The sequence below is a fragment of the Theropithecus gelada genome, chromosome 10 (assembly GCF_003255815.1).
Source record: "Theropithecus gelada isolate Dixy chromosome 10, Tgel_1.0, whole genome shotgun sequence".
Taxonomy (NCBI): Eukaryota; Metazoa; Chordata; class Mammalia; order Primates; family Cercopithecidae; genus Theropithecus; species Theropithecus gelada.
Window position 1 is genome coordinate 42,787,124 of NC_037678.1, and position 17,312 is coordinate 42,804,435.

At 50.0% G+C, this 17,312-nt stretch overlaps 1 protein-coding gene across 6 annotated transcripts in view; it reads right to left on the bottom strand.

Moving 5' to 3' along the window:
• Positions 1–17,312, bottom strand: part of PHACTR3 (phosphatase and actin regulator 3) — a 269,728-nt gene that overhangs the window by 26,564 nt on the left and 225,852 nt on the right. For all 6 annotated transcript variants that reach the window (XM_025400502.1, XM_025400501.1, XM_025400504.1 and 3 more), the window contains one exon: positions 14,486–14,639. In XM_025400502.1, coding sequence (XP_025256287.1) covers positions 14,486–14,639 — 154 coding nt within the window. The remainder of the gene's footprint in view (positions 1–14,485; positions 14,640–17,312) is intronic.

Sequence of the window (17,312 nt, forward strand, 5' to 3'; positions counted from 1 at the left end):
GCTCACTCAGCCCATGGCTCTCAGCCAGGCCTGCAAGCCCACCAAGCCACCTGCTCCCTGGTTTGGGAATCATGTTTTATTGATACTGAATGGCGCTTGAGGTTGTTTTGCATTTTCTTACAAAACATGCTGTACCATCCTCTGCAGATTCCCAAGCAACCAAGGAAAACAAACAGCAGCTGACCCTCTGTGGAGGCCTCAGCAGGGACAGGGCCACTTCACACTGACACTAAACAGAAGGTGCCTGAGCCTCTCCCCTGCACAGGATGGGACTCGGGGTCCCACTCCCTGGACCCTGCATACCACACACAGATGGGATCTCCCTCCCTGTACATGGGGACTTCCACCCAAGACGACGAAGCCTCATATTTATATCCTCTCGGGCTGAGATTTGCCAGTTTAAACTTGTCTAGATTTGGAAGCTGTGTGTTCTGTTGCTTAGCTACCTTCATCTAAAAGCAGAATGTACAAGATCCATACATGATAGCCACTGCTTTGCCTGATCCATGCTGGCCTTGCCTGCCCCAGCCTTTGCAGGACCACCAGCACCCTCCCTTTAGGACTGAGGTTGATTTCTCCCCACAACATCCCACAAAGCCTGTTCACAGCGCTGCCTCATGAGCTCCTTTGCATTTTTGCAACAAATCTGTGAAAGTGCCCTCATGAATCTGGGTGGTGGTCTTGACCTTGGAGGCTCTGCAGTGTTCACAGGCAGACCCCTCACCACAGCGGTGAAGCAGGAGGTGGTGCTCAGGAAGAGCCTCTGTGTAGAACAGACCTGATCTCCGCTTGCCCTGAGATTTCTAAACAAAAAGAGACTGGAAGCCCCAGCAACGGTACCCCTGGAGGGCTGGGAAAGTCAGCTGGATAAATGTGTAGCATCAAAAAAAGGAAGAAAATCATATAAATTGCTAAATGCCAACAGCCTCTGTTATTGGGATCTCGGAATCCAAAGAAGGCTATAGATGGCACAGTCCTGCATGCCTCAGCTGACGGGTGGCCAGTACCGGGACAGCATCGGCCCAACCAGGTGCCTCAGTTGATGGATGGCCAGTACCGGGACAGCACTGGCCCAACCAAACCACACACAGGGGTGGCAACCCGAGCTGGACCTGTGGGATCTGCAGTGTCCCAGCTCAGACTCACCTTCCCACCATTTTGTTTTCTTTTTTTTTTCTAATGACAGAGTCTCATTCTGTTGCCCAGGCTGGAGTGCAATGGCACCATCATAGCTCACTGCAGCCTCTAACTGGCTCAAGCCATCCTCCCTCCCTCCTGAGCCTCCCAAGTAGCTGAGATCACAGGTATGCACCACCATGCCTAGCTGTTTTTAAATTTTTATTTTTTGTACAGATGGAATCTGGCTGTGTTGCCCAGGCTGATCTGGAAAATAGCAGGAAGATAAGAGGGAGGTGCCTCAGTCCTGTGGTCACTTGGTAACTCAGGCACCTCCCTCTTACCTGCCTGTGGGCACCCAGGTCTGGTGACCAGCCTGGGCAACATAGCAAGAGATCCTGGACTCAAGCGATTCTCCTGCCTCGGCTTTCCAAAGTTCTGGGATTGCGGGCATGATCCACTGCGCCCAGCCCCCACCATTCTCAAGAGTTCTCTTCTCTCCAGGCACAATCAGGCTCAGCAGAGGCTCCAGAACCTGCTTTAGATGTGGGCTTCATTCCCCTCACAGGCCAAGCCCCCAGACGTCAAGGGGATTGAGAGCCCAAGTTCCCCGAGTGTCTCCTAGGGAGCAAAGATGGGGCAAATTCGTGATTACGGAAAGGATGAAAATGATGATGGGGATAAAAATGTTGACAAAGTTGTTGCTAAAGATGATGGAAAGATAACGAGGAAGAAAAAGATGAAAATGACAAAGATGATGATAAACAAGTGGTGAAGGTGACGATGGTGATGAAGATAAAATGATGACAATGAAAAGATGCTGAAGAAGAAGAAAAGGATCTGATGAAGATAAAGTTGGTGAAGCAAAGGGAATGGTGACGCCAATACCTGGTCATGTTTAGGAGACGCCTTCCCATGCAGTTTCCCCTTCAGCCCTGCAGCAGTAGCTGCAAAATCACCGAGTACCCACAGGACTCAGCACCATTCTAGGGACTGGAGATACTGCTGAGGGGGAGAGGCTCCTTTCTGGAGTAAGGAAAATATCTTAAAATCAATTGTGCTGATAGAAATACAACTCTATGAATATGTTGGAAGCTCTGAATTGGACGCTTAAAGTGCGTGAAGCGTATGGTGTGTGAATTACGTCTCAACAAAGCTGTTAAAACTGAAAGAGACAAATTCCCTATCCTCATGGAGCTCAGATTTCTTCCTTTTCTTCCCGGAGAGCTTCCTGTCTGCCAGGCATGATTCCAGGCATGCTACATGTGATGGCTCATTGCATCCTTCCCATGGCCCCACAAGACAGGCTCTGTTGTAATCACACCCCTTTCACCGAGTAGGAAAGTAAGGCGTATGTCAGGAGATGACTTCCCCGTGCCCACATGCTGGAAAACTGCAGAGCTGGCTGGGAACCAAGGCAGTCTGTCCATCCTGACTTCTCAGTGGCGCACTGTGCTGCTTCCTCGGAGCGAGGGTGGAGCTGAGAGGGCCGCACACAGGGGCAGCCCCCTCACATGTGGGAGGAAGGAGACGGGTTCGCAGGGGCTCCCTAGGATACTGACAGTGGTAGCCCTGGAGGCTTCCGCTGCTGACAGTCAATTTACAGGATGACCCATTTATTTTCCCCACTAACTCAAGAGTTGAAAATCCCCTTAACCTCAGTGTAAACAAACATGTACTTCTCCAAAACCAAGTGCATAAGTGACTTCCTATCAGAGGTGGCCAGTGGGTGGTCCCGGGCCAAATATGGTCCGCAGATATGTTTTCTGGGTGCACACGTTGCTTTTAAAAATCTGAAGAGGCTCTCAACATTTACATGAAGGCTATTTCACCAAAAAATCAAATCTTCATTTTCTCTTGGAAATTCTGGCCACAATGGCCAGGGGTGATGGCCCATAGGACCTGAGTGACAGCTGCCCTCTTGAACAGGAGTGCACACTCCCCAGGATGCCACAGCCCTGCCTGGCCCAGGTCACTCACAGAGCATTTGGGTCTGTGACTTCTACTTTGTTGAATGAGCTGTGAAGATGCCATCCCCCCCTGTCTCCTGTGGCGAGTCATGGGTTAGTATTATTGGTCTTATTCATTCCGATAAAGCTTTCTCCCTATTCCTCCTGACAAGTGCTCAGAAAGCTTTAGGAGTAGCTTGTTGTCCACCAGAGACTTCCTTCCAGTGAGGGTGAAGTGGGGGCTTCTGGAGTATCCCCACTTGAGGGCCTAAGGATCTACAGCCCAGAAACAGCCCAGGCTGGTCAGCAGCCAGACAGCAGTGGTGTCGCCAGAAACGTATGCAGACCCTGGCCTGGACACACAGCACAGAACCAGTCTCCAAGACTGGCAATGGCAACTGAGGACCTGAGGGCTCACACTATTCACAAATACACTTCTGAATATGTTGCTTGTAATCAATGTAGTAAATGGAATCATTGCTTAAATGTACCCGAAGAGCCTACTACACAAAGACAGACATTCATTCAATAAACACTTATTGTACTGAACTAAACTCTTAGGGAATTGCGTCCAACCCACTGTGCCTGCTGAGACAGTTGCATGGATGGATGAACAGATATTAGGGTACATCAAGCACAGTGAATAGGATGCCATTTAGTAAGAATTTAGTTCAACAATGTCTCCTATAATCTAACTATACAACATCCAACCACTTATCCACCCATCTATCCATTCATCCAGCTGTCTCTCCATCTACCTACTCATGCATCTCATAATGCAATTACCCCACTAGCCATTCATCCGTTCAATCATCCCCCCATCCAGGTGGCCATCCATCTAACTACCCAAACACCCATCTATCCAATCATACAATCATCCATCTATCCATCTAACCAACCATCCATTCACCAGTAATTAGCTGACAGCCTGTTGTGTACCAGGCACTGAGGATACAGCATTGAAGAAGTTCCTTCCTTCCTTACAGGAACGTCTACTGCTTAGGTGGAGGATAATTTGAACCAGAGGATGGCCATGGATGAGTTCCAGGGAGTTGTGAAATAGGCTAAGGAAAAGGACTTTGAGCTGGAGAGGCTCAGGTTCATGTTCTCACTCAGCTACTCACTGACAATTCTGAGCCTCCATTTCCTCACATGCAGAGTGGAGACTGTGAGACCTGTCACACAGGAAGGAAATGCTGTAATGGACCCAGAGTCCCCAGCACGTGTAGACCGCTCTAGAACAGGGGTTCCCAACCCCAGTACCCATCTGGGGGAACCTAGCCTGTTAGGAACCTGGCCACATAGCAGGAGGTGAGCAGTGGCAAGCAAGCATTACTGCCTCAGCTCCACCTCCTGTCAGATCAGCTGCAGCATTGGATTCTCAGCCGAGGGTGAACTGCGCCTGTGAGGGATCTGGGTTGCCCACTCCTTATGAGAATCTAATGCCTGATGATCTGTCATCGTTTCCCATCACCTCCAGATGGGACCAGCTAGTTGCAGGAAAACAAGCTCAGGCTCCCACTGATTCTATATTATGGTGAGTTGTATAATAATTTCATTATCTATTACAATGTAATAATAATAGAGATAAACTGCACAATAAATGTAATGTGCTTGAATCATCCCGAAACCATCCTCCTCCATGGTCCATGGAAAAACTGTCTTCCATGAAACTGGTTCCCGGTACAAAAATGGTTGGGGACTGTTGCTCTAGACAATGGTGGCTATGCAAGGAGAAATTCCTGGAACCACAGGAGATATTTGCACACCTGACATGCTTAAAACTCTCATCCAGTTTGCAGACCCATGATCCCAAAAGGTAAATTATCACAAGCCTCATCGCCTGTTTTACAACCTTGGGGTTCACTATAAAACAGGAAACCCAGGCCGGGCGCGGTGGCTCACGCCTGTAGTCCCAGCACTTTGGGAGGCTGAGGCAGGCAGATCACAAGGTCAAGAGATCGAGACCATCCTGGCTAACATGGTGAAACACTGTCTCTACTGAAAATACAAAAGTTAGCTGGGCGTGGTGGTACATGCCTGTAATCCCAGCTACTTGGGAGGCTGAGGCAGGAGAATCACTTGAACCTGGGAGGTGGAGGTTGCAGTGAGCTGAGATCATGCCACTGCAGTCCAGCCTGGAGACAGAGTGAGACTCCGTCTCAAAAACAAACAAACAAAAAACCGGGAACCCAAGTACAGCTGAGTCTTTCCTGCCATAACTGCATTTCTTTCGTCTGAAGATGCCCAGCTGTTGGCATTTTGATCAAGAACGATCCTGGGCATGAGTTCCTTGTTCGTCTCTGCATTTGCCTTCTTTCTGGTGATCCCTTTGGAAATTGTCCCACTGGTAATTTCAGAGACTGAGCAGACAAATGTGCTTTTGAATACCAGGAAGCCAAATTCCCCCTGATGAGGCCCCTCCTCACGTGTGCACCAAACTGGGAGAACAGTCTGGGCTTTGCTCCTTGAAGACTGTTCATTAACAAGGGCCCTCTTCAAGTCAAGGGTTCTCTGGACTTCCCAGTCCAGCTTGGGTCCACAGGGACAGTCCCCAGGTCCAGCTTGTGAGACCTCACCTCTGAAGCCAGGGAACTCAGCCCCCAGCTCCCTTCTCAGCAACACGAGGGGATCTCACCTTCCGCTCACCTCCTGTTTTATCCAAACAGAAGCCCTTTGCCCTTGATGTGCCCAACCTAAAACCCCAAATTATTCAGCAAGGTGCAATAGCTGAGGCCCCACAGGCTTCAGAACAAGAAAATGGGTTTCAAGCCCCCATTGTCTTCAGATGGTGCTTTTAAAAAAAGCTTAACACTGCTCCATTCCCGAGAGATGGATAGGGCTAATTTCACTGGCACACACAGAAGCCTGTTCTGGTTCCTGGTGGTCAGTGAAAAACAACTCGCCATTCTCTTCTGTACAAGTGTGTGAAGCTGGAAGGAAGATAGTGTAGAAGGAGATGGACCAAGGATAACAGGAAATGCAGGACCGTACAGGGCTCTGAATACCCTTGACCTCAGCTAAGATCAGTGAGTCCAGCGTGGAGCGGGCAGTTTCCCCTTCCAGCCCATGTGTTCCTTGGGCAATCTCAACTGCACAATCGGATGTAACCACTGCCAAAAACCCCAGGGATCTGACGGCCCAGGGACTCTGTGGACACATAACCTTTTCCCTGTGTCTGCCTTCCTTATTCTGGATTCTCTCATCACCATTGTAGACCCGCCCACCCCCAGGCTGGCAGCCCCTCCTCCCTCGCCCCCAGGCCTGCCGTTCATCCTCACTAGCTCTGCCGTCCTCTCTGCAGCCCCGCAGCCCCAGGATGGTGCTGGCTCCTGGGCCTGTCGCACGTGAGAGACCCTCGTCTGCCCACCTACCTCTGGCCTTGTTCTCCCAAACCTGCCCCACACTGCAGCAGACGGGCGTTTTCCAGACATGCCCTTGCTCCTGACCCCTCAGGGAGCCCTGGCTGCTTTTTGGGAAAGCCAGGCCTCCTCATCTGCCATTTCCCACCAGCTTTGCCGGCACCTCCTTGGTGAGCAGGGTCCTCCCAGAACAGTATGGCAGGGCCCCGTCATGCCAGTGGGCACACCCTGAAGAGGCGAACAGAACACATGAGTAAATGGCACTTTCAGCAACTGTGCAAGAGACTAAGAACACAGCAGTGGACGATGTGACACAGGGTAACAGCGAGGCTGTGCCATTTGGGGACGGTCAGGAAGGTGACATCTGAGCTGAGCCCGGGATGACAAAAGGAGCTCAGTGTGGATTGGGAACCCATAGCAGGCAGCACAGGAGCCCCCACCACCTGGCCCTGCGGCCCCTCCAGCCTTCTACCTCTGCCCTGCCACCATCACCCAACTCTGAACCTTCTCAGCCCCCAGGGTGGTCCTGGGAAAGCGGTGCTGCTTCCGGCCTTTGAGCTCTCGCTGGCTGGTCTACCTGGGACACACTCACCCTCCCTCCTGAAGCTGGTCCACACATCTATCTCTGTACATCTTTTACCATACACAATGACTTATCATCTGTGAGCACATCTTTTCATCTCCGCACCCCAGCACCTAGCACGTGCATGCTACATGAATTCGAAATCTCTGTAATTGGGGGTAAGCACCCCAAGAGATGGGCAATGACATTGGATGTGGCATGATCACCTGGGTCCATTCTGCAGGTGCAGCCTTCCCCTGCAGGTAATTTCCAGTGCTACCATCCATCCCAGCAGCCATGGATTAACCCTGAGGCAGAAGGCAAACTTTGCAACCACTTTTCAGGATGGAAATGATAACTGTGACAACAGAAACCCTCAGTGCTCGCGGCGGCTCAGCCCTGCTCTGGGAGTGACCCACGTCAGGTGTGTTCACTCCTCAGTGAGGGTCTCAGGGGATGTAGTAAGATCCATGAAGGAGCATGTGTCCAACACCCACACAATACCGAGCACAGAGCTTCAGGGTTGCAGACGTCAGCGGGCAAGGGACTCAGTCCAGTGAACGTGGACCATAACCACCTCATTAATACAAACATTCACTGGAAACTGGCCTTCAGCTATAGTATATCATCAGCTTCCTGGCCCTGTCCACAAGGTGTCAGCCAGATGCTTGGCCTCAGGCAGCAAGGTTCAGTGGTTGGGAGCGAGGGCCCTAGAGGTCACAGCCTCACTGTTCATGAATTGTAAGACCCGGGGGCACTGCTTAGCCTCTCTGCCCGGTCTCCTCATCTGCAGAGCAGGGATGATGGTCCCTGTCCACCACTGCAGGCAATCAGCACTGCGCCTACCCAGCGTCAGGGTAGACCCTCTCAGATGCTGCTATTAGTGGTGTCATTATAAAGGCCGGCATTGGAAGCTGATTCCTCCCCCTTCCACGTGTCTGAAATTTACCAAAGACCATTTCTGTGGAAATGAAAATTTCTGTCCGTGCAGTTTCAGGTAAAAGCTCACAGCAGAACGAAGGCTCCAGTGAGACAGGCTGGTCCCCCGGCTGACCAGGCACGGTTTCCGCCTTGCAGCCCAAACCACAGCTTCTGCGGGGACACTGTCTGTCTCCACATCTCTGTGCGTTCTGTCTCCAGGACCAAAAATAGGCCTGCCTTGCCCAAAGCACGTCCAGAGGAGGAAGCATCTGAACTCGCTGCACGCTGTGTCCTGCTCCTGCAGACAGAGTGGGAGGCCACAGCCCAGGAGGACACCTGAGGGTGTAGTGTGTTCTGGAGGCCACAGAACAAAACGTACAGAGAAGCTGCTCAGAGATCCGCTAACTGCTGTGTGAACACGCTAAGTACCCCCTCCTGAAAGATGCTACTGAGCATTAATCAGCTTCTCACACACATTCCCGGGAGCAAAGAATGCCCTAAAGGGAATGACAATAGAAGGTTTGTGCATGAGTTAGGAGATGCCTAACCTATTCCTCGCTCTTCGGGCAAAATTACACAACAGTCACGAATGGGAATGACACTCACGCCCCATCAACAGCAACACGCCTGCACTCCCCGGCCCACTAGCATCGTGACCGCTGTTCATGCAGCAGCACTCACTTCATCCCGCCCCAAGGCCTGCCCTGGCCTCTGCCCCGTGCAGGTAACAGCTCGCCCAGGAGTGCATCCAGCCCTGACTGTGACAGCAGCAGCTCTGGCCCCCAGCACCCCTGCTGAAAATGTGCTTTTACGACTTTCTTCAGGGACTAACATGGAATCTTCCAGCAGGCCCTGAGGCGGGTACTGCCACCATCCCCATTTCACAAACAAGGAGAGAGATTTTGAGACACTGGTGCTGGCCTATCTCACACAGCCGAGACGGGGACAGCTGGGGTTCTAGCCCACCTGCTGCGCTGCTCCAGAGCCCTTGCTGGGCAGCGTCTCTTTCTATGTGTTCCCCCTGAGGATGTCCAACTCCCTACTGCTCCGTGCTGGGTTGACATTCTGCACTGCTTTCCCCCGCTCCAGAGACAGAGTCTTGCTCTGTCATCCAGGCTGGAGTACAATGGCACGATCTTGGCTCACTGCAAACTCCACCTCCTGGGTTCAAGCGATTCTCCTGCCTCAGGAGAATTTTCAGCCCCCTTTGTGTAGGAGCTCAGCTTACCTTTAAAACTCGTGTAGATGCTTGGACTACAGGCACCTGCCACCACACCCGGCTAAATGTTGTATTTTTAGTAGAGACAGTGTTTCGCCATATTGGCCAGGCTGGTCTTGAACTCCTGACCTCAAGTGATCTGCCTGCCTCGGCCTCCCAAAGTGCTGGGATGACAGGCGTGAGCCACTGTGCCCGGCCAACATTCTGCACTGCTTTAGAGCAAATGTGAAGTCCTTTGCCTGAGAGGCTTGGGATGTTGCCTGGCTGCCAGCAGATACCCTGATCAAAGCCAAACCAATATATGAAAATTCAAAGCCATGCCTAAGATAAACAGGGAGCCACAGTGCTTTTGTGTCCAGAATGCTTCTCCCAGGCCCAGGCCTGGGACTCTAACAAACGGCCCATCACACTGCACAGCAGCTTCTGCAAGCTGCGTGGCCCTGGGCCAGTTCCCTTCTCACTAAGTCTCAATTTTTTCATCTGTAAAATGGAGATGATAGTAACACCTGCTTGACTGGGTTACTGTGAAGATTATGTAAATGAAAGAAAGTAAGGCAGCACACGATCGGCACCTATGCTGAAAGCCGGCAGTGGGTCCTTCCCACTGCTCTGAGATGGTGGCTGTAGACAGGATGGAGGCAATAGAGCCCGTGCGTCTGTGCATGATTTCCAGGGCACACCTACCGTGCAGGAACTGTGGGCCTCCATACTCTGCTGATGCATCTACACAAGTTTTAAAGGTAAGCTGAGCTCCTACACAGAGAGGGGTGAAAATCAGCATATTGCTTCACTCTTTCAAACGGGACCCTGACTTTCCTGGGGATCCCAGACCAAGCACACGGATGTGTTCTGGGGTAGCCATGGGGAACAGTGACTACTTCACCAGGAAAAGGCCCCAGAGCACTCAGAAGATAAAATATGAAGGTTCTGGAAATTAAAAAAAAGAAATGGCAAATGTTCTTTGGGCTACAGTAGACGGCACGTTGCCATGGCAACCAGAGGCTGAATTACTTAGCAAGAGATGGTGGAGGAATCTCTGAAAGGAGGCAGAGCAGAGACAAAGGAGACCAATTAAGCCACTGCTGTAGGGAAAACAAACGGAGCCTCCAGGAAGCCATGTCTGACCTCCTGGGATGCAACTCCTCCGCTGCTGTTTTCTCTGTGTCTAATTCCGGGTTTTTAAACATGGTGACAAGTATCCAGGGAGCTACTACATTCCAGTCCAAGGTTTAAAATTCATTCCAGATTCAGTAAGTAGTGGAGTAAAAACAAGCCACAGGGCCCATGGTTTTGGTACTTCTTACGTAGGGGGGCGTTTGGGGTATCCCCAGCAGCCCAACCTTCTCCCAACCTCCCTCTCCACCTTCACAGTCGGGGTGGGGACCCCAGGCTTCTCTCATTCCAAGCACCACCGTAATTTTTGTTGGTTTTTGAATCACATGTACTATCATCCATTACTTACTTTTTTTTGTTTAGGTCAATTCACTTAATATTGTAATTTGAAAGAACTCGGTTTGATTATCAAATAGAAAACCATTATTAACTGGCACAAGTAAAGGCAACCGCAGATAACAGAAGTGAATAAAATTTTGTTGACCTCCAGGCTGGGAAAGATTTTTAAACATGGTACAAACAGTGCGAACCATAAAGCACATCAGGGGTCAGCAAAGCGCCAGTTGGACCCAATGGACTGCTGGCTATTTTTGTAAATAAAGTTTTATTGACACACAGACGTGCCCCTTCAGCCTCAGATTGTCTACAGCTGCTCATTACCACAGCGGCCGAACTGAGTAGGGGTGGCGGAGACAGCCTGAGTCATAAACCTCAAAATTCTGACAACTTGGTCCTCACAGAAAAAGGCTGTGAGCTCTTGAAGTTTATGATTGGCAATCTGACAGCCTTAAAAATCAAAACTTCTATACCTCAAAGAAAAGTATTTTAAAACTGAAAATACAAGCCCCAAACAGAGAAAAGAATCATGTAACTCAAAACGGGGAAGGATTAGAAGCCACAGCTTCAAAGGTAAACTCCTAAAAATCATTAAGATAAAGAAAACTTCAGGCAAAGTCCATCAATCAAAGAAGAAACCAAAAAAGCTGATAAATGCTGAAAATAATGCTCAACCTCACCGGAAATCAGAGAAACCAAGCCTTAGGAACACACGTCCCATCACTGAGACTCGCCGAAATGAAAGCCTGGGATGACCACACCGTGGTGCAGAGGCCAAGCAGCACGGCTTTCCCAGCCGCTGGTAGAAATGCAACCTGCACCGGCGCCCCAAGCACAACGCCGCGACACCTGGAAGGGAAGGGCCTCGTGCTCTCCGCACAGCCCCGCCCCGGGCCGGCCTCACCTGCTCACGTTCACAGCCCTCCATTGTGAAAACACTCAAGTAGGGATTTTGGTGGGAGTTGGGAATACTGGGGCCCAAGCTCCGCAGCGGAGACCAGAAACAACCCTTCCTAGAAATGAAGAGCCCCACTGCTTAGAGGAAAATCTGCCCAGAGCGGGAGTCCAACCTTCAGATCATGGATTCTCACCCAGGGACCATTCTGTTGTCTCTGGCCTCAGGGGACGTTGGGCGGTGTCTGGGACGCATTTGGTGGTCAGAAGTGGAGGGTGTACTACTAGTATCTAGTGGAAGGCGGGAGGAATGCTGCTAACACACTACACACAGGACGGCTCCTCCACGGAGAACCATCTGGGCCCAAACGTCAATGGTTCCCAGGCTGGGGACCCCGCTGCAGACCCTTGCTTCTCAAAGTGTGACCTGCAGCCCAGCAGCGAGCAGCGTCGGCAGCCCCAGAAGCCTGCTAGAAATGCAGCCTCTCAGGCCTCCCTACACCCGCACCATCAGAACCTGCATTTTCCCAGGGTCTCCAGTGACTCACGGGCATGGGGACAGCAAGGGTGAAGAGCAAATCAACAGAGGCAGTGGCGCTCCCAGAACTGGTTCCCCTCACCCCAGGGCACTGTCTCTCCCTCCAGGGAAAGGTCAGCTTTTGAGGTTTAAAGAGGGAAGGAGCGGACTAGGGGCTGTCCAGGGTACTGTCTGCCAGGCCCAACCCTGCACAGACCGGCTCACACCTCACAAGGATGGGCAGGAGATGCAGACTGTGGCTGTTGGGACAGTGTGCACGAGTTTTATCAGAATTTCCTCTCCTGCCTCACACGGGACAGGTTAGCCTGCCACTGGCCCGGTGAAAGAGGAAACAGAGGCCCACTCTGCCAGAATGGAATGACTTTCCTCTGAAAGCTCACTGATGCCTGCTCAGTGGCTCTTGGCACCTTTGGGCAGTGTCAAACTGGGGTACTCAGCAAGCTCTGAGGGGTTCTGAACTCCAGTGGCTCTGGAATGTGGAAAGCAACTAGGCAGGTGCCCAACCCTGGAACGCCACAAAGGTCAGCTCCACCTGGCTCATGGCAGCCTTGCCTTCCAAAAGAAGGCCACCATTCTGTCTCAGGGGCATGACTGGATCCCTACAGACCTCAACCAGCAAGACGCAGCAGCTCCACTCTGTCCTGCCCCATGAGACAGTCCATCTCCAGCCCAGCAGACCACAGGGACCACCCAGGGAACCCTTCAGGGGTGCCACACAGAAGGTGCCCAACCATGGCTCTGGGCAGATGGGTGGACTTGGTGCACATATTGTCCAGAAAATGATGCGTATGTAGACATGTATGTGTATATATGCAGACATGTACCTCATGACGTTTCGATGATATACGACATCTACGACACACATACATAACAGTAGTTCCAGAAGATGAAAATGGAGGTGTAAAATAACTAATGCCTAGTGACATTGGTGCTGTCATATAACACCTTGGGGTAACGCGTTCCTAACATGTCTGTGGCGATGCTGGTGTAAAAAACCCTACCATGCTGCCAAGTCCTCTAAAAGTCTAGTGCATGTAACCATGCAGTACATCACACTTGATCATGATATTCAATGACTGTGTTACTGCTTTATGTATTCACTATAATTTTAATGAATATTTTAGAGTGTGCTCCTTCTACTTATTAAAAAAAAGTTAACTGTAAAGCAGCCTTCAGCAGGTCCCTCAATCTGGAAGGCACTGTTCTCATAGGAGATGACAGGCCTATGCACGTTATTGCCCCTGAAGACCTTTCGGGGGATGAGCTGTGGAGGAGGAAGACGACAGTGATATTGATGGTTCTGACCCTGTGCAGGCCTAGGCTAATGTGGCATTTGTGTTTTAATTTTTAATGAAACATTTAAAAAGTAAAACATAAAATTGAAAAGTATAAAAAGCTTATAGAATAAGGGTAAGGAGAAATTATTTTTATGCAGCTATATAATTTGTGTTTTGTGCTAAGTGCTGTTATAAGAGTCCAAAAGTTAAAAGTTTTTCCAGTAAAAAGTTACAGTAAGCTAAGGTTAACTTATTATTGAAGAAAATATGTTTCTATAAATGTAGCATAGCCTAAGTGTGCAGTGATTCTGAAGTCTGCAGTGGTGCACTTTCACGCGCTAGTTGGCTCACCACTCACTCGGGACTCACCCAGAGCAACTTCCAGGCCTGCAAGCTCCATTCATGGTAAGTGCTCTATACAGAGGGAACTTTTTAGTATTTTGTATGTCATATTTTAATGTACGTTTTCTATATTGAGAAATATTTCAATACGATGATGTGCTAGAATTGCCTGCAGTATTCAGTAGAGTCATGTGCTGTACGGGTTTGTAGCCCCGGAACCATCAGCTACAGCACGTAGTCAGATGTGCAGCAGACCGCACCCTCTGGGTTTGTGTAGTGCACTCTGTGATGTTCCCACGACAACAAAATCTCCTAATGACGCATTTCTGAGGATGTATCCTGTCATTAAATGACACGTGACTGCATAACTGTGTGTGTGTGGGTGGGAGGGGAAGGGAGGTAGCTTTACTTGACTTAGAAGATCTGGCAACACTGGATCCACCTTCTTGCAGGAAAATGATCAGATAGAGGTGAACAGAGACGTCCCCTGTCTCTAACACTGACAAGCCATGTCCTCATCAGTTTGGCCCAGTCCTTGCCTGGCTCCTACAGGCCAGTGGAGCAATTCACCCTCCAGGAGGCATTTGATGATGTCCAGGGACAGTTTTGATTGTCACGAGAAGTGTCGTGTGTAGAGGCCAAGAATGATGCTAAACATCTGAGCGTGCACGGGACAGTCCCCACAGGAAAGGGCCCCCACATGGCCCCTAACGTCAATGGTGGCGGGGTCAAGAGACCTGCTGCAGACGGTGGGTTGTGCGCCCCAGCCTGGCACACTCAGCATGTGGGATCTCAGAGGGGCTCAGCCTGCAAGGCCGGAGCACAGGCCCAACTGTGTCCGCACGCTGCCACTTACTTGGAGAGCTTCATCTCGATCTGCTGCCGGATCTCCTGTCTTTCTTCATCAGTCCTTCGGGGGAAAATGTTCCGGTCTTCCAGTTCCTGTTTGCTTGGCCGGTTCCTTAGCTTCACGGCCAGGAGCTCCTTCTTGCATTTCCGTGGCAGTGTTCCTAAGAGCCCCATCCAGGGCAAGAGGAGAGAAGGAAACAAAGGAGACAGGTCTTAATGGAGGGCTGGCTTGTCAATGCAGCTGCCCACCTGCCAGAGGAAGGACTCCGGACCAGGGCGATGGTGGCTAGAACCGAGAGGACACACGCTCGCCAGCTTGCGGCACTTTCCAGTGGAACGGTGGGCAACACAGGGGCAAGGTGATGCCACCATCTCTGTCCACTAAGCTGCCTAACTCATGGGTTTCCAGGTACAGTCCAGGTTGACACCTGCTGTCCCAGATGATTACTAATAGCAGTCACGTTTTTCTTTCAAAAATGTCTGAGTTTGGACCAAAAATGACACAGTGACTTTCCCCATGGTGGCCGCTGCCCCCACCCAGCTCCACATGGTCCCTGCACTTTCTCCCTGTCCACTGTACCCCCAGCCACATGGCTCTTCCTTCAGTTTCTAGATGTCCCACCTTAGGGTCTCCGTGTCATCTCCTTCCTCTGCCTGCCACACGGCTCTGCTGGGACCATCCAAGGCTGGAACCAGCTTCTCAGAAACCCCCTGAGCCTCCAATCACCACCACTCCACTTATCTTAATCCCCCCAACCAACTGGTATCTTTCCAGTTTGTTTATCATCTGTCTCCTGCACAGACTTTAAGCGACAGCCTTTCCCCACCCACCACGTCCTAGCAGGGTGTGGAGATGGTAGATCATCGGTGAATACTGCTGCGTGAACTGAAGGGTGGGCTGAACTCCAGGTCTGCTAGGCCAGCCTTTGTGTTATTCTATGTGTGTCTGAAATCAGCTGAGTGAAGTTAACAGCATGAGAGGAAGGTATTAGGGAACAGAATGTTCATGTTTACTCAGGAGCAGAGATGGGGTTTAGCTGCTTCACAGGCAGACAGGGTCATTCCTTAGCGTACTAGGAAATGTGGGTGCCGGTTAATTGAGCTTTCCCAACAACACAGTCCCCACCTGCCCTGCCACTGCAGGTGCTGCTGCCTGCAAGTAACTCCAAAGTATCACATACAATGTAGGTTGCAGTTTTGCAGTTTGTGCTTTTGCAGTTTTCTTGGGCCAGGATTTAATTCCTGGGGGCTGAAGTCATTATCCAACAGGGTCGCTTCCACAGATGAAGGCAGGTTTTACTTCTTAAGAAACATGGTACACAAAAGGAAGTCAACTCCTAGTGTGCAGACGGGAACGCAAAGCAAGCAAGTCAGTTGAACAACATGGTCGTTTCACAGAAGTTTGGGATAAAGTAAAATTCAAAAAGTGGAACTCAGCCAAGTGTTGAATTTCTAACATGCCATTGTTTGCCATGTGTTTTAGAGAGAAAATAACAACTCTGAAAATCATTTCAGCAAGGGCTCCGGCCCCACTTTGTTTTAATAGCTTTATAAATGACTGCAGTCTTGTATTGATAGTCTCCTCAGGAGCCTGGAGGAGTCACAGCCATTTTTCAGTTGGCCTTTACCGCATGTTATGAGAGAGACTGGATGCTACGGTGACATTCATGAATGCAGGACTCTCAAAGGTCTCGGGACAGATTCCTTCATAATGCGGAGGGTCTAATACAGGAAAAAGGAACTGCCATTTTCAGAGAACTGTAAGATGCTTAAACATAAAACCATACTGAATGTGGTTTAATCTTTTCAGTTTTTGATGAAGCAAGTCCTTGAGCCCATTGCAAATGTCTCAGGCTTATCATCACATACTTTTAATATTTGTTCTTAACTGAGAAAAAGTTCCCTTTGCAGATTTCTAGACATAAACGAAAACTCACTCTGTGTGAAATCTGTGCTAGGAGCAAGTCATTCTCATTTACTTATTGATCCAGCCTCTATGAACACAGCAAGGATACACAGTAGGACCACAACAAAAACTTATTGATCTGACTGATCCTCACCAAGGTATCAGAAGGTTACCAGGTTTTGCTACTTCAAAGCCAAAAGAGGATATTTCCAAAAGACACAGCTTAAAATGAGGACTTTTCATGGATTTGAATGACCCTTCTACCCACTGATTGAATTAATCTAAATAAGCATGTCTTCCCTGAGCAGGCTCCCTAGCACGGAGCAAGAGGTAGAGGCTGAGAAACAGGTGCAGGGATGGAGGAAGACCTTTCAGTCTAGATTGTGGGACAGACATCACCCTCCCCAAATGCCCCCAAACGCACTTGCTTTCTCCTATCCTTTGATCTGGAAATCCCACTTCTAGGAGTCTATCTCCTAAAATGATTGGGACAAGCACACAAAAAGTATATAAAAGGGCCGGGCACAGTGGCTCACACCTGTACTCCCAGCATGTTGGGAGGCTGAGGCGGGCGGATCACCTGAGGTTAGGAGTTTGAGATTAACCTGACCAACATGGAGAAACCCCATCTCTACTAAAAATATAAAAAATTAGCCAGGCATGGTGGCGCATGCCTGTAATCCCAGCTACTCAGGAGGCTGAGGCAGGAGAATCGCTTGAACCTGGGAGGTGGAGGTTGCAGTGAGCCAAGATCGCACCATTGCACTCCAGCCTGGGTAACAAGAGCAAAACTCTGTCTCAAAAAAAAAAAAAAAAAGGACATAAAAGGATGTTCATCCCGGACTTTTTCATAAAAGTAAGAAATTGAACACAACGTAAATATCCAGTAAGAGGCTATATGTTAAATTACGATGCATCTGTTTCATCT